The 18975-nt window shown below is 46.4% G+C and overlaps 1 protein-coding gene across 2 annotated transcripts in view; it reads left to right on the top strand.

Moving 5' to 3' along the window:
* The first annotated feature begins 350 nt into the window (after nucleotides 1-350).
* The window catches only part of LOC144737618 (uncharacterized), a 35331-nt gene continuing 16706 nt past the window's right edge, over nucleotides 351-18975 (top strand). For both annotated transcript variants that reach the window (XM_078620383.1, XM_078620382.1), the window contains exons 1-4: nucleotides 351-4044; nucleotides 6089-6487; nucleotides 13015-13431; nucleotides 14024-14257. In XM_078620383.1, the coding sequence (XP_078476509.1) occupies nucleotides 3783-4044; nucleotides 6089-6487; nucleotides 13015-13431; nucleotides 14024-14257 (1312 nt within the window). In that variant the 5' untranslated portion in view covers nucleotides 351-3782. The remainder of the gene's footprint in view (nucleotides 4045-6088; nucleotides 6488-13014; nucleotides 13432-14023; nucleotides 14258-18975) is intronic.

Below are 18975 nucleotides of genomic sequence, written 5' to 3'. Positions count from 1 at the left end.
GGAAAAATAAATATTGCTAGGTGTTATCCTAGTGAAGTAAAATGAGCACACGAAAAACAAATATAAAACTCACCTGGACGCCTTCGTACGACGGGGACGGTGTGACGACCATCCTTCGGACAGCCCCGGGGATGGCAGCCCCGGTGACAGAGAGAGAGAGAGATGGCGCTGCACGCGGAGTGGTGGGACTTGCATCGCACTGCTGCTTCGCCGCCATCGGGAACAGAGCGACGGAGCCGCGGGGAGAGGACACCATCGTCGCTGCGGGGGCTGGCGGGGGAGGCCCGGGCATGCGGGCCACACGGTGGGCCCGCCATTTCGGCGGCGGGTCGGGGCGCTGTTCCCGCCAAAGCGCCGCTCCCGCCATTTCGGCGGCGGGTCGGGGCGCTGTTCCCGCCAAAGCGCCGCTCCCGCCGACATCAACGCCTGCGGAGGGGGAGTTCCACACGTGCAGGTGGCGCCCCCGTCTTGTGGATGGGGGTTCGCAAGAGCAGGCCGTGTTCACCATGCAAGATTCTTCGGGGTGTCCCAGTGCTCCACCTTGCCGCCTTCCACTATTCACAGTTTGCCAGGCGAGTCGTGACATGACAAGCACCCGGCCTCAAGAAAAATAATAATAACTTCACCCATCTTGCGTGTGCCGGGTTGCGATCGCGGGTGGTTTTTTTTTTAACTCGCTGGTTTGCGGAGCGTGTTCGTCCGGTTGTGTGCGTGATAAAGTGACGCGGCGACCATGCCGGTTTCTGCTTGTAACAGTGTTGTTGTTAATTACGGCGTCGAGATCGGTATCTTCTGGGTGTAGTTAATGATTAATTCGTTGTTGGTGTCCCGAGCTCCGTTGATACCCTGTATGTTGCCGTGTTAATGACTCGTGTTGTTACATCGTTGTGTTGCGAAATCGCCATTGTTATTGTGTATACTGTATGGAGTTTCGCTCGTGATTGTCACTTGTAACTGTCAGAAACTTTGATTGTCATTGTTGCCAATGTACAGACCGTATGGAGCTTTGCTTGAAATTGTTAACAGTGTATGGACTGTTGGGTACTTGCTTGTGATTATTTACTATGTACGGATTGTCTGGAGTATTGATTGTGTGTGTTGCTATGTGGGGACTGGATGGAGCATTGCGCCAAATGATTGACTGTACGAACTTCGTATACTGCATATACTGTATTAATCAATTCGGCGATTTTTGACGTTTGTGTCTAGTTTTTTTTTGCTCTCAAAATTCGAATGCCCTGAGTCTCATGGTTAATGTTGAAGGGGATTTTGAAATGACAGGTTCGGTTTGTTTCAAACTCACTGGTTGGTTCCTGTCCGTTGTTGCACAGATTATATCTTTTGTGCGGGAATGCTCCTTGTGTTCTACATGGATCGGGGGTGCGTTTCCGTTAATTGCCGTCAAATTGCGCTGCTCTCTCCACTCGGTTGGTACAGCTGCATGCTGCCATGCGAGTCTCGGAGATGATGTGTACGGATACGGGATGTGAGGTGTATTGTTGTGACCATTGAATATTCGGGATCGTCACAAATTGTGTGTACCTGTTCGGCATTGGATCAGTTCTGTGGGGGATCATAATTCAAATTGTATGTGTTGTGATGGTGTTAAATTGCGATGGTGACATGCTGCCAGGGATTTGGAATTGTGCTGCTGGCTGTCACCTATCTTGGGGCGCAGGTCCTGACCAGGATGGCCCAGTGAGTGTTGCGTGTCTAACATGAACGTTGTGGTCCCGTCATGCTATGGCTGACGGCTTGACCTGACAGCCCGGAGATTGAAACACTCCGTGGTATGTCTAGCCTAGTGGGCTGTGCGCTCACAGGGCTCGGAGAGTGTGGTCCCGTCATGCAATGGCTGACGGCTTGACCTGACAGCCCGGAGATTGAAACACTCCGTGGCATGTCTAGCCTAGTGGGCTGTGCGCTCACATGGCTCGGAGAGTGTGGTCCCGTCATGCAATGGCTGACGGCTTGACCTCACAGCCCGGAGATCGAGACACTCCGTGGCTTGTCTAGCCTAGTGGGCTGTGCGCTCACATGGCTCGGAGAGTGTGGTCCCGTCATGCTGTGTCTGACGGCTTGACCTGACAGCCCGGAGATTGAAACACTCCGTGGCATGTCTAGCCTAGTGGGCTGTGCGCTCACATGGCTCGGAGAGTGTGGTCCCGTCATGCAATGGCTGACGGCTTGACCTGACAGCCCAGAGATCGAGACACTCCGTGGCTTGTCTAGCCTAGTGGGCTGTGCGCTCACATGGCTCGGAGAGTGTGGTCCCGTCATGCTGTGTCTGACGGCTTGACCTGACAGCCCGGAGATCGAGACACTCTGTGGCTTGTCTAGCCTTGTGGGCTGTGCGCTCACATGGCTCGGGGAGTGTGGTCCCGTCATGCTATGGCTGACAGCTTGACCTGACGGCTCGGAGGTTGAGACCCTGCGAGGCGCATTGAAACAGTGGGCTGGAGATTCGTAAGGTTCAGGTGGAGTTGTCCTGTTACGTTGAGACTGTATCCCTCAGTTGTTAGGGTGCATGTTGTGCAGTGAGTGAACGATGGGTCGTCTCAGCTTGGTCGGTACAGCTATATGCTGCGATGCGAGTCTTGGAGAGAGACTGGGTCATCTCAGCTCGGTCGGTACAGCTATATGCTGCGATGCGAGTCTTGGAGAGAGACTGGGTCGTCTCAGCTCGGTCGGTACAGCTATATGCTGCGATGCGAGTCTTGGAGAGAGACTGGGTTAAAATCCCACCGATATGGCCGACGCGTGCTGCTGGTTGTGACGCCGCGTCGGAAAGGCGGTGGGGTGGTAACATGGAAATTCCCCCCCCGATATGGCCGACGCGTGCTACTGGTTGTGACGCCGCGTCGGAAAGGCGGTGGGGTGGTAACATGGAAATTCCCCCCCCGATATGGCCGACGCGTGCTACTGGTTGTGACGCCACGTCGGAAAGGCGGGGGGGTGCTAACGGGTGACTGTCATTGCATGCGTGATTCTAACGGGGGGGGGGGGCTGTGCTGGAGCGTAAGTGGGTTAGCCAGTTTTCATGTATATTTGTTGTTAATTCCCCGTTTTCTATGCGGTTCCCTTTTACCCTCGTCGATTCTGTATATATTACGTGATTGTATTTCTTATCGGTCGCCGGTCATTTATTGATGTTGCTGGTTCGGAGGCACACCTTTTCGATTTTTCACAGTTGTGTTACAGCCGGGGACGGCTGTGTGTTTATACAGGGGGGGGTGATGTAGTGACATAGAATGGTCACTACTGTGTCGGCCTGTACGAAGGCTGGGGGCCCCAAGGGGGTGCCTGGGGGGTCACGTGGTGGAGGGATCCGGACCTTCCCAGAGGTGGGGGAAGTGAGGCGTGTCCTGGGAAGGGAGGCGTGGCCTGAAGAGAGCCAGCCACGCCGGGGCGGAGCCAGCCACGCCAAACCAGATATAAGCGTGGTGTGAACGCAGAGCGAGGCTGTTGTACTGTACTCCAAAGTGAAGACATCATTGGTCGTCAAGTCCCGAGTCGTCGTCCTGGGCCAGGCAGGCCGTTGCCTGCCTGGTCCAGTCTGTGTCGTGTTCCAGAGTGTTAGTGAGTTGAGGAAGGTGGTCACCACCTTATGTACAGTGTTATATTACTTACCGTTTAATAAATAGTGTTGCCTCCAAGCTGCGTGTGTGTGCACCTAATTTGAACCCACTACAGTAGTAGTGCAGTGTATAGTCGTGTATAATCGTGTAGTGTACTGTATAGTAGTGTAGTGCATAGCACATATAGACCACCGTGCTAACTGGATGTGGGTTTATAGTGCGGTTCACGAACCACTTTTTCCGCAATTTAAAATTTTCCGATCGCGGCTGCGTCACCAATCCACTTGCCCACGTTTTCACCTCTCCACTTCCCTCACCTCCCATCCACCTCTACATTGGGTGCACTTCTGCCTCCGAGCTCTCTCCACTGCTGGTCGATTCTTCGATTTCGTGTCCTCCCGGGGAATATTCGTCTCGCTCATGGGGCTCCGTGCCATGGTCATTCTATTCTCTGGGCTCCTGGCAGGTGAGTGCTGCTCTTGTTGTTTATATTACAACAACGACAGCATTGATGAGAGATTCCTTGTCCCAAAGGGCAATTCGCTGCTTCTATAATCTGCTCATTGTAAGGTGGTTAAGAATATTGATTTTTACCAGAAATTTTACTGACTCTTATCAAATAGGGTAGTGTAGAGTCGCGGAGTTCTGAACAATTTTTTATATGACCACACATTTTTCTTGGATTGCCTTTAGAGCTATATGTTAATTGCTTAAGGAATTCAGATTTGGATGGTTAGAATAAAGTACATTTCATACTGAAGTATCTCAGAGCGATGTACGTAAAAATAAAACTACACTCACAAGTACAGATAAAATCTAAGCGAAATAGAAAGCTGATAATGACGATTATCAGCTTTCTAATCAATGACTACTCTCGAAATTCCAAAATGAAGGACCATGATAACAGCCAATGATACAATTATAGAGTAATCCAATCAGACAACATAACTGGTCTTTAAATGTTCAGTTACAGGAAAAGCCTGCAGTACAAACAGGTGAGTTTTAAGATGGTGATTTAAAAAGTGAAACACTCAGAATCCCTAATGGACCGAGGAAAGGGATTCCAAAATCCTGGAGCCTGGCTGTAGAAGGCTCCGTATCTCCCATATAACGTCGACAACAGCACCACAGGCTTGAGTTTGGAATCACGAGTAGACCAGAATCAGCTGATCTAAGTTTCGCAGGGTTATATTTATATATGGAAGTATTAAAAAGGTTGCACGCAGAAGAAGACCCGATGATGTGGGCAGTGATGTGAAGGAAACTGGCACTATTTGGACACACATATCTAGGATGGAAAACAAGAAAACTTAAAGTGTGTTGTTGTTGTTTAGACAAATGAAAAGAACCAGGAATAGAGCAAGACCTAACAGAATAGCTTGATGGCGATGTTATAAGAGGTTGGTGCCATAAAGATGTGGCCACTACTTGAGAATATTTGCACTACAAGACAGAGAAGTGGAAACAACAAATTACGAAATGTGCAGTGGACATTTACTATAGGTTATCTGCCCCATGGATCATGATGAAAACTTGAGCGGATTGGCCAGATATTTAAGGAGCCAGCCCTTTCACGGCCTTGTACATGAGAAGTAGAATCTTAAAAGTCAATCCGTACTTTACAGGGAGCCAGTGCATACACGAGAAAGAATATAGCCAATATGGTAATACGTTTTTACATGTGAGCAGTACATTTATTTTGGAGTGTATTCTGAAATGTTGACTTCCTTGCCATGGCAAATTTTTTATATGTCAGAGGATGTAGGTTGCTACGTTAAAAAGTGAACCAGATGTTAATCTTGTTTATTACTTTGTGTCTAGAAGGGGGCGTGCAAATTGATATCCAAAAAGCGTATTTTTAAATCAGACCAGACCAATTCTATTACATTTGAATTAAGGACTGAATATCAGTTACATGGATGTAATCAATATATTTCAAGATACATCCTTTTTAAAGGTCGTATTTGTGATATTGGTGTTTTTTTTGTATTACTTTGGTCGATTAGATGTGAGCAACTATGCAATAATTACTGAGGTTATTTCCTAACTATCTCTTTAAGGTGGTCAAGACAGATAACTGCATCAGGAGTAGCAGAGTGTATGGCTGTGAGGTCTTCATATTTGTGGATCGATAATTGCGTCATTGTACTTTGTACGGTTTGCTCATCACAATGATAGAATCTCAAAGAGTTTCCATTCTGGATATAAATATAGGACACGAATGATGTTTGTATGTTGAACTGCTTTTGCACCGCACGCAGCCAACCATGCTAATCAGAGGTTGCACTTTTACAGGCTATTTGCACGTGGATCGTGTTAATGATGGATGGATGAATGAAGAGTTCCGATGGACTCATTCCCTGGAGCTACGAGCCTCTGCCAGTCATCGGCATGACTGTTCGGCGACGTGGCATTATTTTGAGATTCGTGCGCAAACCACAAATGTATTTATTTTCCACCACCAAAATGATTCGCTAAATAGGAGTCCTGTACCTGTGTCGGAATGCTAGGGGCGTGGTGCCAAGACGACGGCAAGATGAGCTGCAGGTCGGCGAAGCAAGGATACCAGGTCTGCTCGCGAACCTCCGTGGAGGCCGTGGAGGGCGGCTCTGTGACGCTGCCCTGCACCTTCTCGTACCCGGCTCACCTTCAGCCCAGCAGAGTTGCCGTGTCCTGGAGGTCGGACATGTTCCGCGACTCTACGGTTTTCCAGAGCACCGACGGATTCGTGCGCGAGTCTCTCAAGGGTCGCCTTTCTCAGAAGGGAGACCTGGACAAACGCGACGCGTCCATTTTCATCCGCGACATCCGGATCGACGACTTCAAGGTGTATGTCTGCCAGGTGATGGTGTTCGACGACAAGGCGGGCTACGAGTTCCACGTGTCCGACAGGATCGAACTGAAGCTAGGTAACGTATTCAGCAGGCGCGACGGTATTTTTAAAATAAGGTTTGCAAGTATGCAATGTATTTTGGCCATGTTCATACATTGACAACTACACAATTGACATGTATACAATGTACTTTGGCCATGTTCATACATTGACAACTATACAATTGACATGTATACAATGTACTTTGGCCATGTTCATACATTGACAACTACACAATTGACATGTATACAATGTACTTTGGCCATGTTCATACATTGACAACTACACGATTGACAGGTATACAATGTATTTTTGCCATGTTCATACATTGACAACTACACAATTGACATGTATACAATGTACTTTGGCCATGTTCATACATTGACAACTATACAATTGACATGTATACAATGTACTTTGGCCATGTTCATACATTGACAACTACACAATTGACATGTATACAATGTACTTTGGCCATGTTCATACATTGACAACTACACGATTGACATGTATACAATGTATTTTTGCTATGTTCATACATTGACAACTACACAATTGACATGTATACAATGTACTTTGGCCATGTTCATACATTGACAACTATACAATTGACATGTATACAATGTATTTTTGCCATGTTCATACGTTGATAACTATACCACAATTGAACACTTAATTGCAACATTTTTCATATTTTGCCACGTGATGAAGTCATGCTAATAAAAATATGTATGGTTAAACAACAACAACCGCCATTCATCACTAAGTGGCGGTGATGTCATAATGGTGCTTGTGCTAGGCTATATGCACTTTAAGGCCCCGTGAATTGTCACGTCAAATAACTCCCCTATGTCCCGCACGGACTGTAGGGAGGCCTTCATCCAGAAAGCGGATATGGCAGAGAAGGTCTGTGCTGTGCGACACCTGTGAACATTGGGATATTACTGTGCGTGGAAAACGTGTTGTCCCCTTCATTCACTCATCCACTCACCCACTCACCCACCTGCTCACTAATCCACTCTCTCATCTACTCGCCCACTCACTCACCCCAGGTGCACTTATGATTCGAACGGTTGGATAGGCACGGTGCGAAATAACTTCCTACATTCGTACATTATTTTGCAAAGTGATGGATACGTGACCTAGCTTCAGCTCGATCCAATCGGACACAGCAGCATGATTTCACATAGTTTGCTACTCATTATCGTCTTCGAACTTTATAATTTTTATTGTTTTTATATATTTAGCCGACCTGTCCCCCCTCGTTAGGATCCACAGGAGGAGATGGACAGGGCAGACCGGCTACACAACCACGTTCAACTTACCATAATTTGAAATAACCTCATTTTGCAAGCTGGGATTTCCAGCATTGAATCTCAATGTCAATATATGCAATAGTCAATGGTAATCAGTCTGATACCTTCACCATTATCTCTGGTATTCCAGAAGGTTTCGTTTTGGCTCCAACATTATGTATTATCTTCATTCATAACTTATCATTATTCCACACACCAAATCTAAGCCATTCATTTGTACGTGATATTAAAGTCCATGCATCACTCACTTAAAACACAAGTCTAAAGTAAAATATATTTAGATACCCAACTTCCATATGCTTCAATATTAAAACATCTGGTCACATTCAACTAAATAACCAAGTTAATATTAACATCACTTAAGCTTATTAATACGACTGTTACTACCACATGTCCTCAACGGCAGAGTAGGCGGAAGAAGATGTTAAGATCTCAATGGTTGTGAAGGCAGACGAAGGCTACAGCAGAACGATATCTAGAATTGTCTTGGTCTTCTGCCCATTGGATTTATGGTCCCGTTCTGTCAAGAACTGTGTGGAAGCTGCTGTGGAACAGCTCCACAATAAAATAATTCATGCACAGAGATCTTTCATGAAAGGAACAATATCTGCATAGCAAATTGACAGGGTGTTGGTGATGGCTCATCATCACCAACACCCTGTTCCGCCAAGAAAGGAGATACAAAACATCATGGCAACATCCGAAATCTAAGCAGTGACAGTATATCGATAATATCATTGTACCATGCCTAGGATCGCGAATATGTCTGCATCACCCAGGCTGTTCTAGCAACTGATGATTGCTGGACTGACCATCGACTCATCTGCTCAATTATATCCATAAAACTGGCTCACAAGTGACGGCTGCAGCACAAGAGATGCCTACAGAAGATCAATGTTGAAGGTCTCAATGACTCAATGAAGCAAGACCTCTTCCACCAATGCCTAAATGAAAAACTGTCAAACTTTAATCACCACATGTGGGAGAATGTTGGCAACGCTTGGGATGTCTATAAATCCACCATCATTGACACCTGTAAAAAAAAACAAGACTGATTTGATGAGAATGATCAGGAGTTCCAAGAGTTGATCGATCATGTGTGCAATTATTTTTATTCTTGACAAAACGATACCAATTCCAAGCAAAATACGTGGAATCACCAACAAGCAATGGCAGCGGTCCAGAGGAGGACCCACGATGTGAAAAACAGATGGTTGGAAGATAGGGAAAAAGAGATACAACATCTTGCCAACATCCATAATATGTGCGGCATTTTCAGTGGCACCAAAAGCGCCTATGGTCCGAACACTCAGGGACCAACCCCCTAAGGACTAAGAATGGAGGAGATGTGATCAAGGCGAGGGAAGCTATTAACACTTGTTGGAAGGAGCATTTTGAATATCTTCTCAATCGTGACTCGTTCATCGACGACAGTTTTTTCCGCTCCATCCCGCAACATCCGATGAGAAATAAGCTTGGAACCCCCCCTACCCTTGATGAACTGATGAAAGCCATCAAGCAGATGAAGAACAATAAGGCATCTGGAGCGGATGGAATCCCTGCTGAAATCTTCAAACAAGGGGGAGATCACGTCACGGCTCCAAAGTGATGGATACATTACCTAGCAGGTCGTTTGGAAATCCCAAACGACCTTAAATATGCCATGATTGTGACCATCCATAAAAAGGATATACCTACGATTGTGGAAATGACAGGGGGATTGCCTTGCTGTCCACTGCAGGAAATATCATTGCAATAACTCTCCTGAACAGTCTTCTGCCACTTGCTGATGAACTCCCGCAATCCCAACGTGAGTTGAGGCCATCAAGAGGCACAACTGACATGATCATCACTGCACGTCAACTGCACGAAAAATGTCAGGAACAACACAAACCTCCATAATAGAGGTTTTTGGGTTAGATCGCGTAATTGTATACATGTGTCGTTAAACCCGCCACCACCCGACACAGCCAAGTAGTAAGGGTTGTCACGATAACAAAACATGCCAATTCGTCATTAGTACAGCACACCGGTGTGTTGGAGAGTCAAACCACAACATTTACAAACTGAGTATGACGTTTCGCCAGTAATTACAAATAGCTCCATCAGGCGACAGCCAGATTTGTGGAGAAGTCTTACTGTTTTGTTCCTTATATAGAGGCTGTAGATGTCTTGACCACAACTTCTGCGCTCTTGCACAATGTGGGGGTGGGGGTGGAATTACTGAGGCAATGTACATTATGTATATGCATTAAGCGAACCCTTTGAACTTGTCCTTCCTGTCTGTGTTTATTAAAATAGCCCTACCAACGGTAATCCCCCCCATGCGTGGAAGTGAATTATGAAATAATACATTATTTAAATGCATGCCTACAAATGGCAACGTATTTCAATAGGGATTATCGTTGGTAGGGTTATTTTAATAAACTATACCTAACTATTGGCAAGCTTCAAGCAGGAGTGGAGCTAAACTACCAAATGGTAGGCTGTTCAACATCAACCGACTTCGATCTAAAACGAAGACCATCCCGACAGCAGTTGTTGAGCTCCAGTATATTGCTGATGATGCTGTTGTGTGTGCCCATTCAGCAGTGGATATTCAGTTAATCATCGCAACTTTTACTGAAGCATGTGAGAACATGTTACTGACGCTTAATATTTTTAAGACTAACGTCCTCCATCAACCAGTTCTCAATGAGCAGTCCCCAGCACCGACAATCTACATCCACCGTGAGACTCTGGAAAATGTTGAGCATTTCCCATACCTCGGAAGCCTTCTTTCTCAGAATGCTGACATTGACGAAGAAATCCAAAATCGCCTGAAAGGTGCAAGTGCAGCTTTTGTTCGGCTAAGAAAATGAGTGTTTAAGGAACGTGGCATCAGGTCCAAAACCAAGATAATGGTTTATCAAGTAGTCGTAAAATCTACCTCACTGTACAAAGCTGAGACGTCAAATCATACAGGAGACATCTCAAAGCGCTAGAGAAGTATAATCAACGCTGTGTATGGAAGATCCTTAAAATCAGGTTGGAAGACAGACATGCTAATATCAGTGTCCTCTGGCAAACAAACACCACGAGCATGGAGGCCATGATCATTCGACATCAGCTTTCCTGGGCCGGCCACGTCATCCATATGGCAAACTCCAGACTCGCAATGAAAGTCTTCTATTCCCAGCTTAGTCGAGGTGTGCGTTCAAGAGGCGGGCAGAGAAAGCGCTTGAAGGATGTCCTCTAGGCCAACATGAAGAAGTGCACCATCGACAGCAACTCATGGGAGACTCTTGCCCAGGATCCCCTCAGATGGAGACACAGTCTATTTCAAGGATCCAAACATTTTGAAATTTAATCGCAGAAACAGGAAGAGGGAAAAGCGAGGACGGCGTATACAGCAATGCTGCAGCCCGACTTACTAATTCAGTTCCACCCACCACTCTTTCTGGACACGCGTGTGCCCAAGCTGCGGCAGAATATGTCGATCCCAGATTGGTATCTTCAGCCATCTTTGCACCCACAGCTAATCCAACTTTTCTATGCCACACAATCATCCTCGATTGCGAGGGATATCCTATGATAATGCTGATGAGCACCATATATAGTGAGGTCCTGCAATTTTCATATCAGGGCTCTATGACACATTTGATCACTAATGAGTTGTGACATAGCCAACATGGTCGCTTGTAGCTTAGTATCGACAAGGCTCGATTATTGTAACTCACTACACAGCATTGTAATACGGTGGGTTTTTTTTTGGAAGATTTGCTGGTTTATCCAGGATGTTTCTGTTGCGCGTCGTCGCTTTAAGATGTTCTCTGTTCATATTTTGTTTGTTGCGGTTGCACCCGACTCAAGAGCTGCATGGCTCACAGGGCTATACCTAATGAATGAAACTTGAAACTTATAGGACGTCTGGCATAAAAACATTGCCAAGCTACAACGTGTACAAAACTCTTTGGCACGTGTCATTACTGGCCCTGCAAGATCCGACCATGTCCGTCCAGTGCTCGCTGAGCTGCATTACGCACAAAGTGCTTGCCACAAATGAACCACAATACCTTGCTAATCTCCTGAAGGAGTATAAACCATCACGTGAACATTTTCTTCTTGGTTCTTTCGGTAAAATCACGTAGAATGGTCCTCAGGTGAAGACCAGGTCTGTCGGGGAGGCAGCTGTCTCCCCGACAGACCTGGTCTTCACCTGAGGACGGCTGCTTGCGTTGTGGCCGAAACGTCGTGAGAATTATTTTATAATGTTTTATTTTATTATTTGTTATTTCCATTCTACGTGACTTTACCGAAAGAACCAAGAAGATGAATCCCTGCAGTCACGAAAGCTTTAAATCGAAACATCACTTGAACGTCGATCATCCTCGCACCAGCGGCTTTGGGCTAACAGTCGAGCAAATACGATCATTGCATTGTGCAGTGCTTTCAGATGCGCTTCTGCAGCTGTCTGGGATGCTCTTCCTTCTGATATTAAGTAGCCACTGGAGCTATGCATTTTGAAATCATCTACATTGAAAACTAATTTCTTTAAAACTGTTTTTTTTATTTAGTTTTTTGTCCTACCCGACACCTCCGATTAGCATGGTTGGCTATGTACTATGCGAAATAAGTTCAACATACGTATGCACATGAAACCCACTTACTAACATTCAGACAGACCAATTGTTCACTTATGTAGTCTTTTCTCCTAAAACCCATAGTTTTCAAATTGGATATAACGCAATGAATATGTTCAGGAACACATTTTTTATAACGCAGATGCGAATTGGATATAATGCAAATGAGTAAACATGACTAGTTTAACACGCAGGCTTTCGCAACCAATATCATCCATCATACAGTTTTTGTATTGAATTAGATCACGTAAATATACTGGCTGTGTCGGGTGGTGGCGGGTTTAATGACACATATTTTTACGCGATTGAACCCAAAGAAACTTGTATTATGGAAAATATGCGGTCATACAGCTGCCTCGGCGTACCATCATCATCATCGCACAAGACATTGGGATGCTGCTGGATACTACCAACTATGCGCCTCTCGGTCTGTGTTGAGCCTGCATAACGCATCTCATGTGTTATCTCGGACTCTGCTTTTACTCCCTATTACATGCTATTTATTATAACGCGATTTTTCCATAACACGGTGCTCTTCAGGAACGCAACTACTGCTACCGCGTTACAGGAGAACACGACTGCACAAGTTTAAATAACATCTGCCTTGTTCCCACATTGGAATGGAGGCATTCGGTGCAAAAGCCAAGGTGAGCTGAGCTGCAGGTCCACAAGGCTGGGCTACCAAGTCTGCGCGCAAACCTCTGTGGAGGCCGTGGAGGGCGGCTCGGCGATGCTGCCCTGCACCTTCTCGTACCCGGCTCACCTACCACCCAGCAGAGTTTCCGTGTCCTGGAGGCCGGAAGGGTTTCACGAGGCCATCATGTTCCAGAGTGCTGACCCGTTTCTGCGAGAGAATGTCCTTGGGGACGGCGGCGGGGGCCGCTTCTCCCTTGCGGGAAACTTGAGCACACGCAACGCGTCCATCTCGATCCGCGACCTCAGACTGGACGACTTCAAGGCGTACGTCTGCCAGCTGGTCATGTACTACGTGAACAAGGAGAACGTCTTTCAAGTGTCCGATCCAATCAAGCTGAAGTTGAAAGGTACATGTATTGTACCAATAAGGGAAATAATGCTTTAGTTTATTAGTATGATTGTTATTTTAAGAACTACTTCTTGGTGTTGTGTTGTCTGTCCCCATCACTCACTCACCCACTCACCCACCCACTAACCCCACGTGCACCTCCGATGAGCATAGTTGGTTATTACATACGGTGCGAAAGAAGTTCAACATACATACAAAGACAAAGAGATATCTAGTATAGCCTGAACAGACTGTTGGGGGCAAGTGCTGTTAGCGACCAACACATATGAAGGCCGCACAGCACACAAAGGGGGTGGGTGGCCAGCACCATGTCCCCTGGCCACCTTTGTCTCCCCTAGTGGCAATGTTTTTACACATCGAACCGGTTGCTCATTTTGAGGTTGAGTCGACCTCAGGGAGATCCAGGAACCGGTTCGGATAACCGTCACTACCGGTGCTGGCGGCCGTGAGTGGGACTCGAACTCAGATATCGTCATAAAAACATGCTTAACCGCCATTCTGCGAGCTCCCCGCCGAGACACCAGAGCTCACTGTGACGCACCAGTGCCTCTCTTTAAGGAATCTAACCCCTCCTTCCTTCATGTCCACAGAGCACACCGAAATACCCGCAACCCCCGAGACAACGACGACGGCAGCAACATCGTCGGCAGCAACATCGTCGGCAGCACCATCTCCAGCCGCGACGGCTCAATCCCCTCGAGTTCCACGTGCTCCCATCCACTCCGTCGCCACCGCCGCCGCTGTGCTCGGTTGGGCGGCGCTCCTGGTGCTGGCGCTCACATGGGGGAGACGTGCCGCGTGCGCCAAGAGACGCCGGGCAAGAGGTGTGTGATACAATTGTCCCCCAACGTCCTGACAACAGTGGGTAGTAGAGTAGAGTCCATAATGGAGGTTGTTGGGTGAGATCGCCTACATATAAATGTGACATTAGACCCACCACCACCTTACACAGAAGTAAACCCACAACATTTACAATTCGAGTACGACGTTTCACTAGTAATTACAACAACAACCAGCATCGTCAGGTGACGGACAGATTTGTGGAGAAATCCTCCTCCCGTTTTGGTCTTAAATAGACAGATAAATGTGATGCCGTCACCTGTAAGCCAATCAGGTGCGAAGGCCGGGGGTGGGGTGGTAATGTAAGGATATACATTACAATGGATATCCATTACCGGTTGGGTTATTCATAGGACAATCAACATGCATTATGCGTGCGCATTGTGCTTTAACATCCTGCCATTTATTTTAGTGCAAGAAATCAAAATTCCTGTTATTTTCTGCTCACAGTTATTCACCATAGACATATGGCGACCTGTATAGGCATGCAGTAAAAGTGTATTACTTGATGATTTCCTGCCAAGCAGCACTAAGCCTGTAGCTATCAGAACGGCAAAATTATTTTTCGTTCACGTGACAAACCTTACTAATTGGGTTTGTCGGGTGGTGGCAGGTTTAGCGACACATTTATATTTATACGATCTAACCCAACACCTCTAGTATAGAAAATATTGGTCGTGCCTCCGTTTTAAACAGAGTAGAGTTCACGGGTCAGACTATAAACACACCTGTTTGATGGTCCAGTCCCTAATAGGTCAAGATGGTTGTGATTATGTAATGTCGGGCAAGTGCACACAAACTCCACCCTCCCTCAGCAGTTCGCTTGGGAGATCTTTCTTTGCCCGGCGCTTTTCCTGGTCTCAAGACTCTGGACCACCTTCCGTAACTTTCTCAACAGATGACACTTCAGCCAGTCATACGCTATCACAAATACAAAGTTCCCCCGTATAAACCTTAACAGACTGTTAGGGCAAGAGTTGTTAGCAAGCAGCACCTATGAAGACCTGAAAGGCACACGAGGGAGTGGGAGGCCAGCCTTTACACACCACACCAGGTACTCATTTGAGGCTGAGTCGACCTAGAGGAGGCCCAAGACCGGTTCAGATAATCGTTACTCGTGTTGACCGTGAGCAGGAATCGAACTTGGCTTTCTTGGTTTGTTATGCAGCACAGTGCTAACCGCGACACCACCGCTCCCCACTATACACACATGCACCCGCCCCAACACACACATGCTTACCAATACATCTCCCCAACACAGACACGTACTGCCAAATAGACAAAGATAAAATATCTCCAATAAAGGCTTTTAACAGACTATTAGTGAGCACCTATTTAAGACGGTCACGACATGCGACACAAATCCCTTCTCACTCTCAAACATGCAGAGAAATTGCATACGTGGGTTCAAGTACACTCACAAAATAGTTCCAAGCAAAAATCACGTGAACATTACTTCAATAAAACATTAATGACACGTACAATATACAACTTAGCTCAACCACAGCCTGGGCGTTGATGGAAAGACAGATATGTTGCACAAGGACTTGTTGGTTTGACAGCAGAGGTGTTCCTCCAAATCAGTCGGGCAGCATTGTCTTTTCATTGGCTGCGTATTGCTGTGTGGAAGTGACCTGGTCTGTTGTTTCAAACGACGCTTCAGGTCTTCTCAGCCATTATTATCCATTTCCTTCTCTATGCTTACAAAATATGGACCCCCTCTAATGGAACATCTTCGTCGGTTAGAAACATTCAGGCTGGCCTGCCTACGATTCATCTTGGGTTTAACCAAGCTGGATTGTGCGAGGAGCTCACAAATCCTTGAAAGATCTGGACACAGTCCCATCGGTGAGCTCCAGGCAAGGCTGCATTAGCTGGATCATGCAGCCCGCATGCCCAGCCACTGCATGCACAAACAGCTTTTGTTCGGTCCAAAATAGGGTGCTAAACGGGAGTGACATGGCCTAGAGAGGAGATAGAATGGTGTGGTACAGGAGGATTTGGAGCTGAGTGGACTTGCCAATGACAGGTACCAGCGGAGTCATGATCGGCCTCTGTGGAGGAGGCTTGTGAAGGACTTTACTGGGCAGTTGGAGGCAGTCGCCCTCCAGCAACAATGGAGGGCAGAGGAGCGATGCTCACAACAATGAGCAGATCACCGGGTGGCTAAAACACAGCAAGTAGGCATAGTGGGAGGCACAGGTGATGCATTGGCCAGGCACCTCAGTCAGTCAACCCACAGCATCACCTGGGTCTGTCCCATGACCTGCTGCCAGCGGGCGTTTGAGACTTCACGTGGCCTTAACGTGCACATAGCCTGGCACAAGCGCGGCAGTGACATCACCGCCACTTAAGTGGCAAATAGCGGCTGTTGTTGTCGTTGCACCAGGACCTTTATTTATTCGGGAATCCGGTAATCGCTGTTCACTACGAGAAGAAGTTAGGGAGTCTGCTACTATATTTTAAGTCAGGGCGGCCTTACCATCACCACAACAATGCACAAAGTAGCTGCCTGGTGATTGTATGTCATTAATCACAACCAATCCCTCACTTTCAATGAGTGTAAGAACTGCTTTTTGTTGTATTTCGTTTGTTGTCCTTCCCCCCCACACCTCTGATTAGCACGGTTGGTTAAGTACGGTGCAAGATAAGTTCAACATACATACAAACTACTATTCACTATAAGACTATACGTACACTATACACTACACAAGTATATACTACTATACACTACACCACTATACTACAATGGCGAAGTTATGTAGCCCCGTTTGTCCAAACGAGCTTCTATTTGAATGGAAAAAGAGGGAGGGTTAAACGGTCATGGTATAATGATTAGAGTTTGTGGGGTGGACGTGGAAATTGAGTGAACATTTTCAACATCTACTATTATCAGGATTAACAAATGCGTAACTCACAGAGACTCACACTTATCGAGATCCATACTAAAACGAAACTATTATTTTACCAGGTAAGGCCCCACTGAGCTACGTAGCTTTTTTTTTAGAAGCGACCTGACCATCATAAACAATAGCTCAACAAAGAAATTGGCTTATCATCATCATGTGGAAATGTACAGTAGTAGCCAAATTATCTACATTCATAGAGATGCATATAGAACCACATAGACCCAGAGACCTATGCTCATATCGAACTTTAGAGACCCACATAAACCCATACTCATATAGAACCAGAGACCCATACTCATATAGAACCATAGAGACCCACAGAGACCCATACCCATATAGAACCATAGAGACCCATACTCATATAGAACCATAGAGATCCACAAAAACCCACAGAGACCCATAGAATTAACTAAACTATTTATATTTTACCAAGTCGACCCCCTCGGGGGAGGCTGGCGGCCGAGAGGGCGTCAGTCCTTGGGCCCCTGAAGACGGAACAGTTAGCAGCGGATCAGAGGCAGGCGGCGACCCCGCCCTCCAGGAGTCAGTGGACCCCCCACATGTTCGGCCATAGTCATGAGAGGAAGCATGTGGAGCAAAGAACGGCTTCAACCGTGAAGGGTGCACGAACCACCGACGCTTCCCCCATTTAATGCGAACACATTGAGGCCGCATAACCTGCACAATTTCCACGGGGCCCCTCCATGGTCTCAACAACTTAGACGAGGTGGCCAATGGCACCTGGGGGCAGTGCAGCCACGCTCTGTCGCCCGGGTACCATTCGTGCGTGTGTGAACGGCGCGATCGCAACATTTCATTCTGCTTCTGGCGAGAGTCAGAGTTTTGCATGGCCGCCTCCCGTGCCTCAGCCAACCGGAGGATGTTAAACTTAACATGGTCTGCCAACTTGGATTTAGCGTGTGGTGTGGCAATTGTCAGCTGAGTCGCGACAGGCGGGTCAAATTCGCGGCCATACATTAAAAAAAAACGGCGAGAATCCGGTCGCCGCGTGAGGAGCCATCCTGTATGCTGCCAGGACTCCCGGGATCTGAAGGTCCCAATCGGTTTGGGACTCAGATACCTGGTGGGATAGCATGGACGTAAGAGTCCTATGCAGGCGTTCTACCATCCCATCCGTTTGTGGGTGGTAAGGCGAAGTACGAATTTTCTTTGTACCCAGAAGCTGTTGTATGTGTCGGGTTATGAAATTTTGATAAAAATAAGAAAAATTAATAATTTTCCGAAAAATGCGCAAATCGCATTAATTATGTTAATGTGTGTATTAACATGCATAAATTATGATAATGCGTGTAATGATATGCATAAATTATGATAATCGCGGAGATAATCGTAGTAATTTATGCGGATGCTTGCGATTATGTTAATGTGAGCAGTTGTGATAATTAAGCTCAGCTTCGTTTATCCAGTGTTATATCAATCAGGATAACACGATTATCATCGATTAAACGTTTACCGATTATCCTAGTGTGTGTTATGATATTTTAGGTCTCCATTTTCATATCTCATCGCAGGATACAGTTATCAAGAATAAGATAGTTTTGCATGGACTTGGAAAGAAGCACTCGAACAGTTGGTGTTAAGCAATTTTGTTCTAAACAAGCACATGACACTCTCTTATCCGAAAGCAAGTATATGTCAATAAATTCATGGGCAGGATTATGCGATTACGAAAATGAATGACTAAAAATACTTCTTCATTGGCATGATTATGCAGTTAACGAAAATGAATGACTAAAACATTTCTTATTCATGTAACTCGACGGCAGCAACTG

Source organism: Lampetra planeri, chromosome 72 (assembly GCF_965212315.1).
Source record: "Lampetra planeri chromosome 72, kcLamPlan1.2.h2, whole genome shotgun sequence".
NCBI lineage: Eukaryota > Metazoa > Chordata > Hyperoartia > Petromyzontiformes > Petromyzontidae > Lampetra > Lampetra planeri.
The sequence above is the reverse complement of the archived record's forward strand: the minus strand, read 5'-3'. Positions and strand labels throughout refer to the sequence as shown.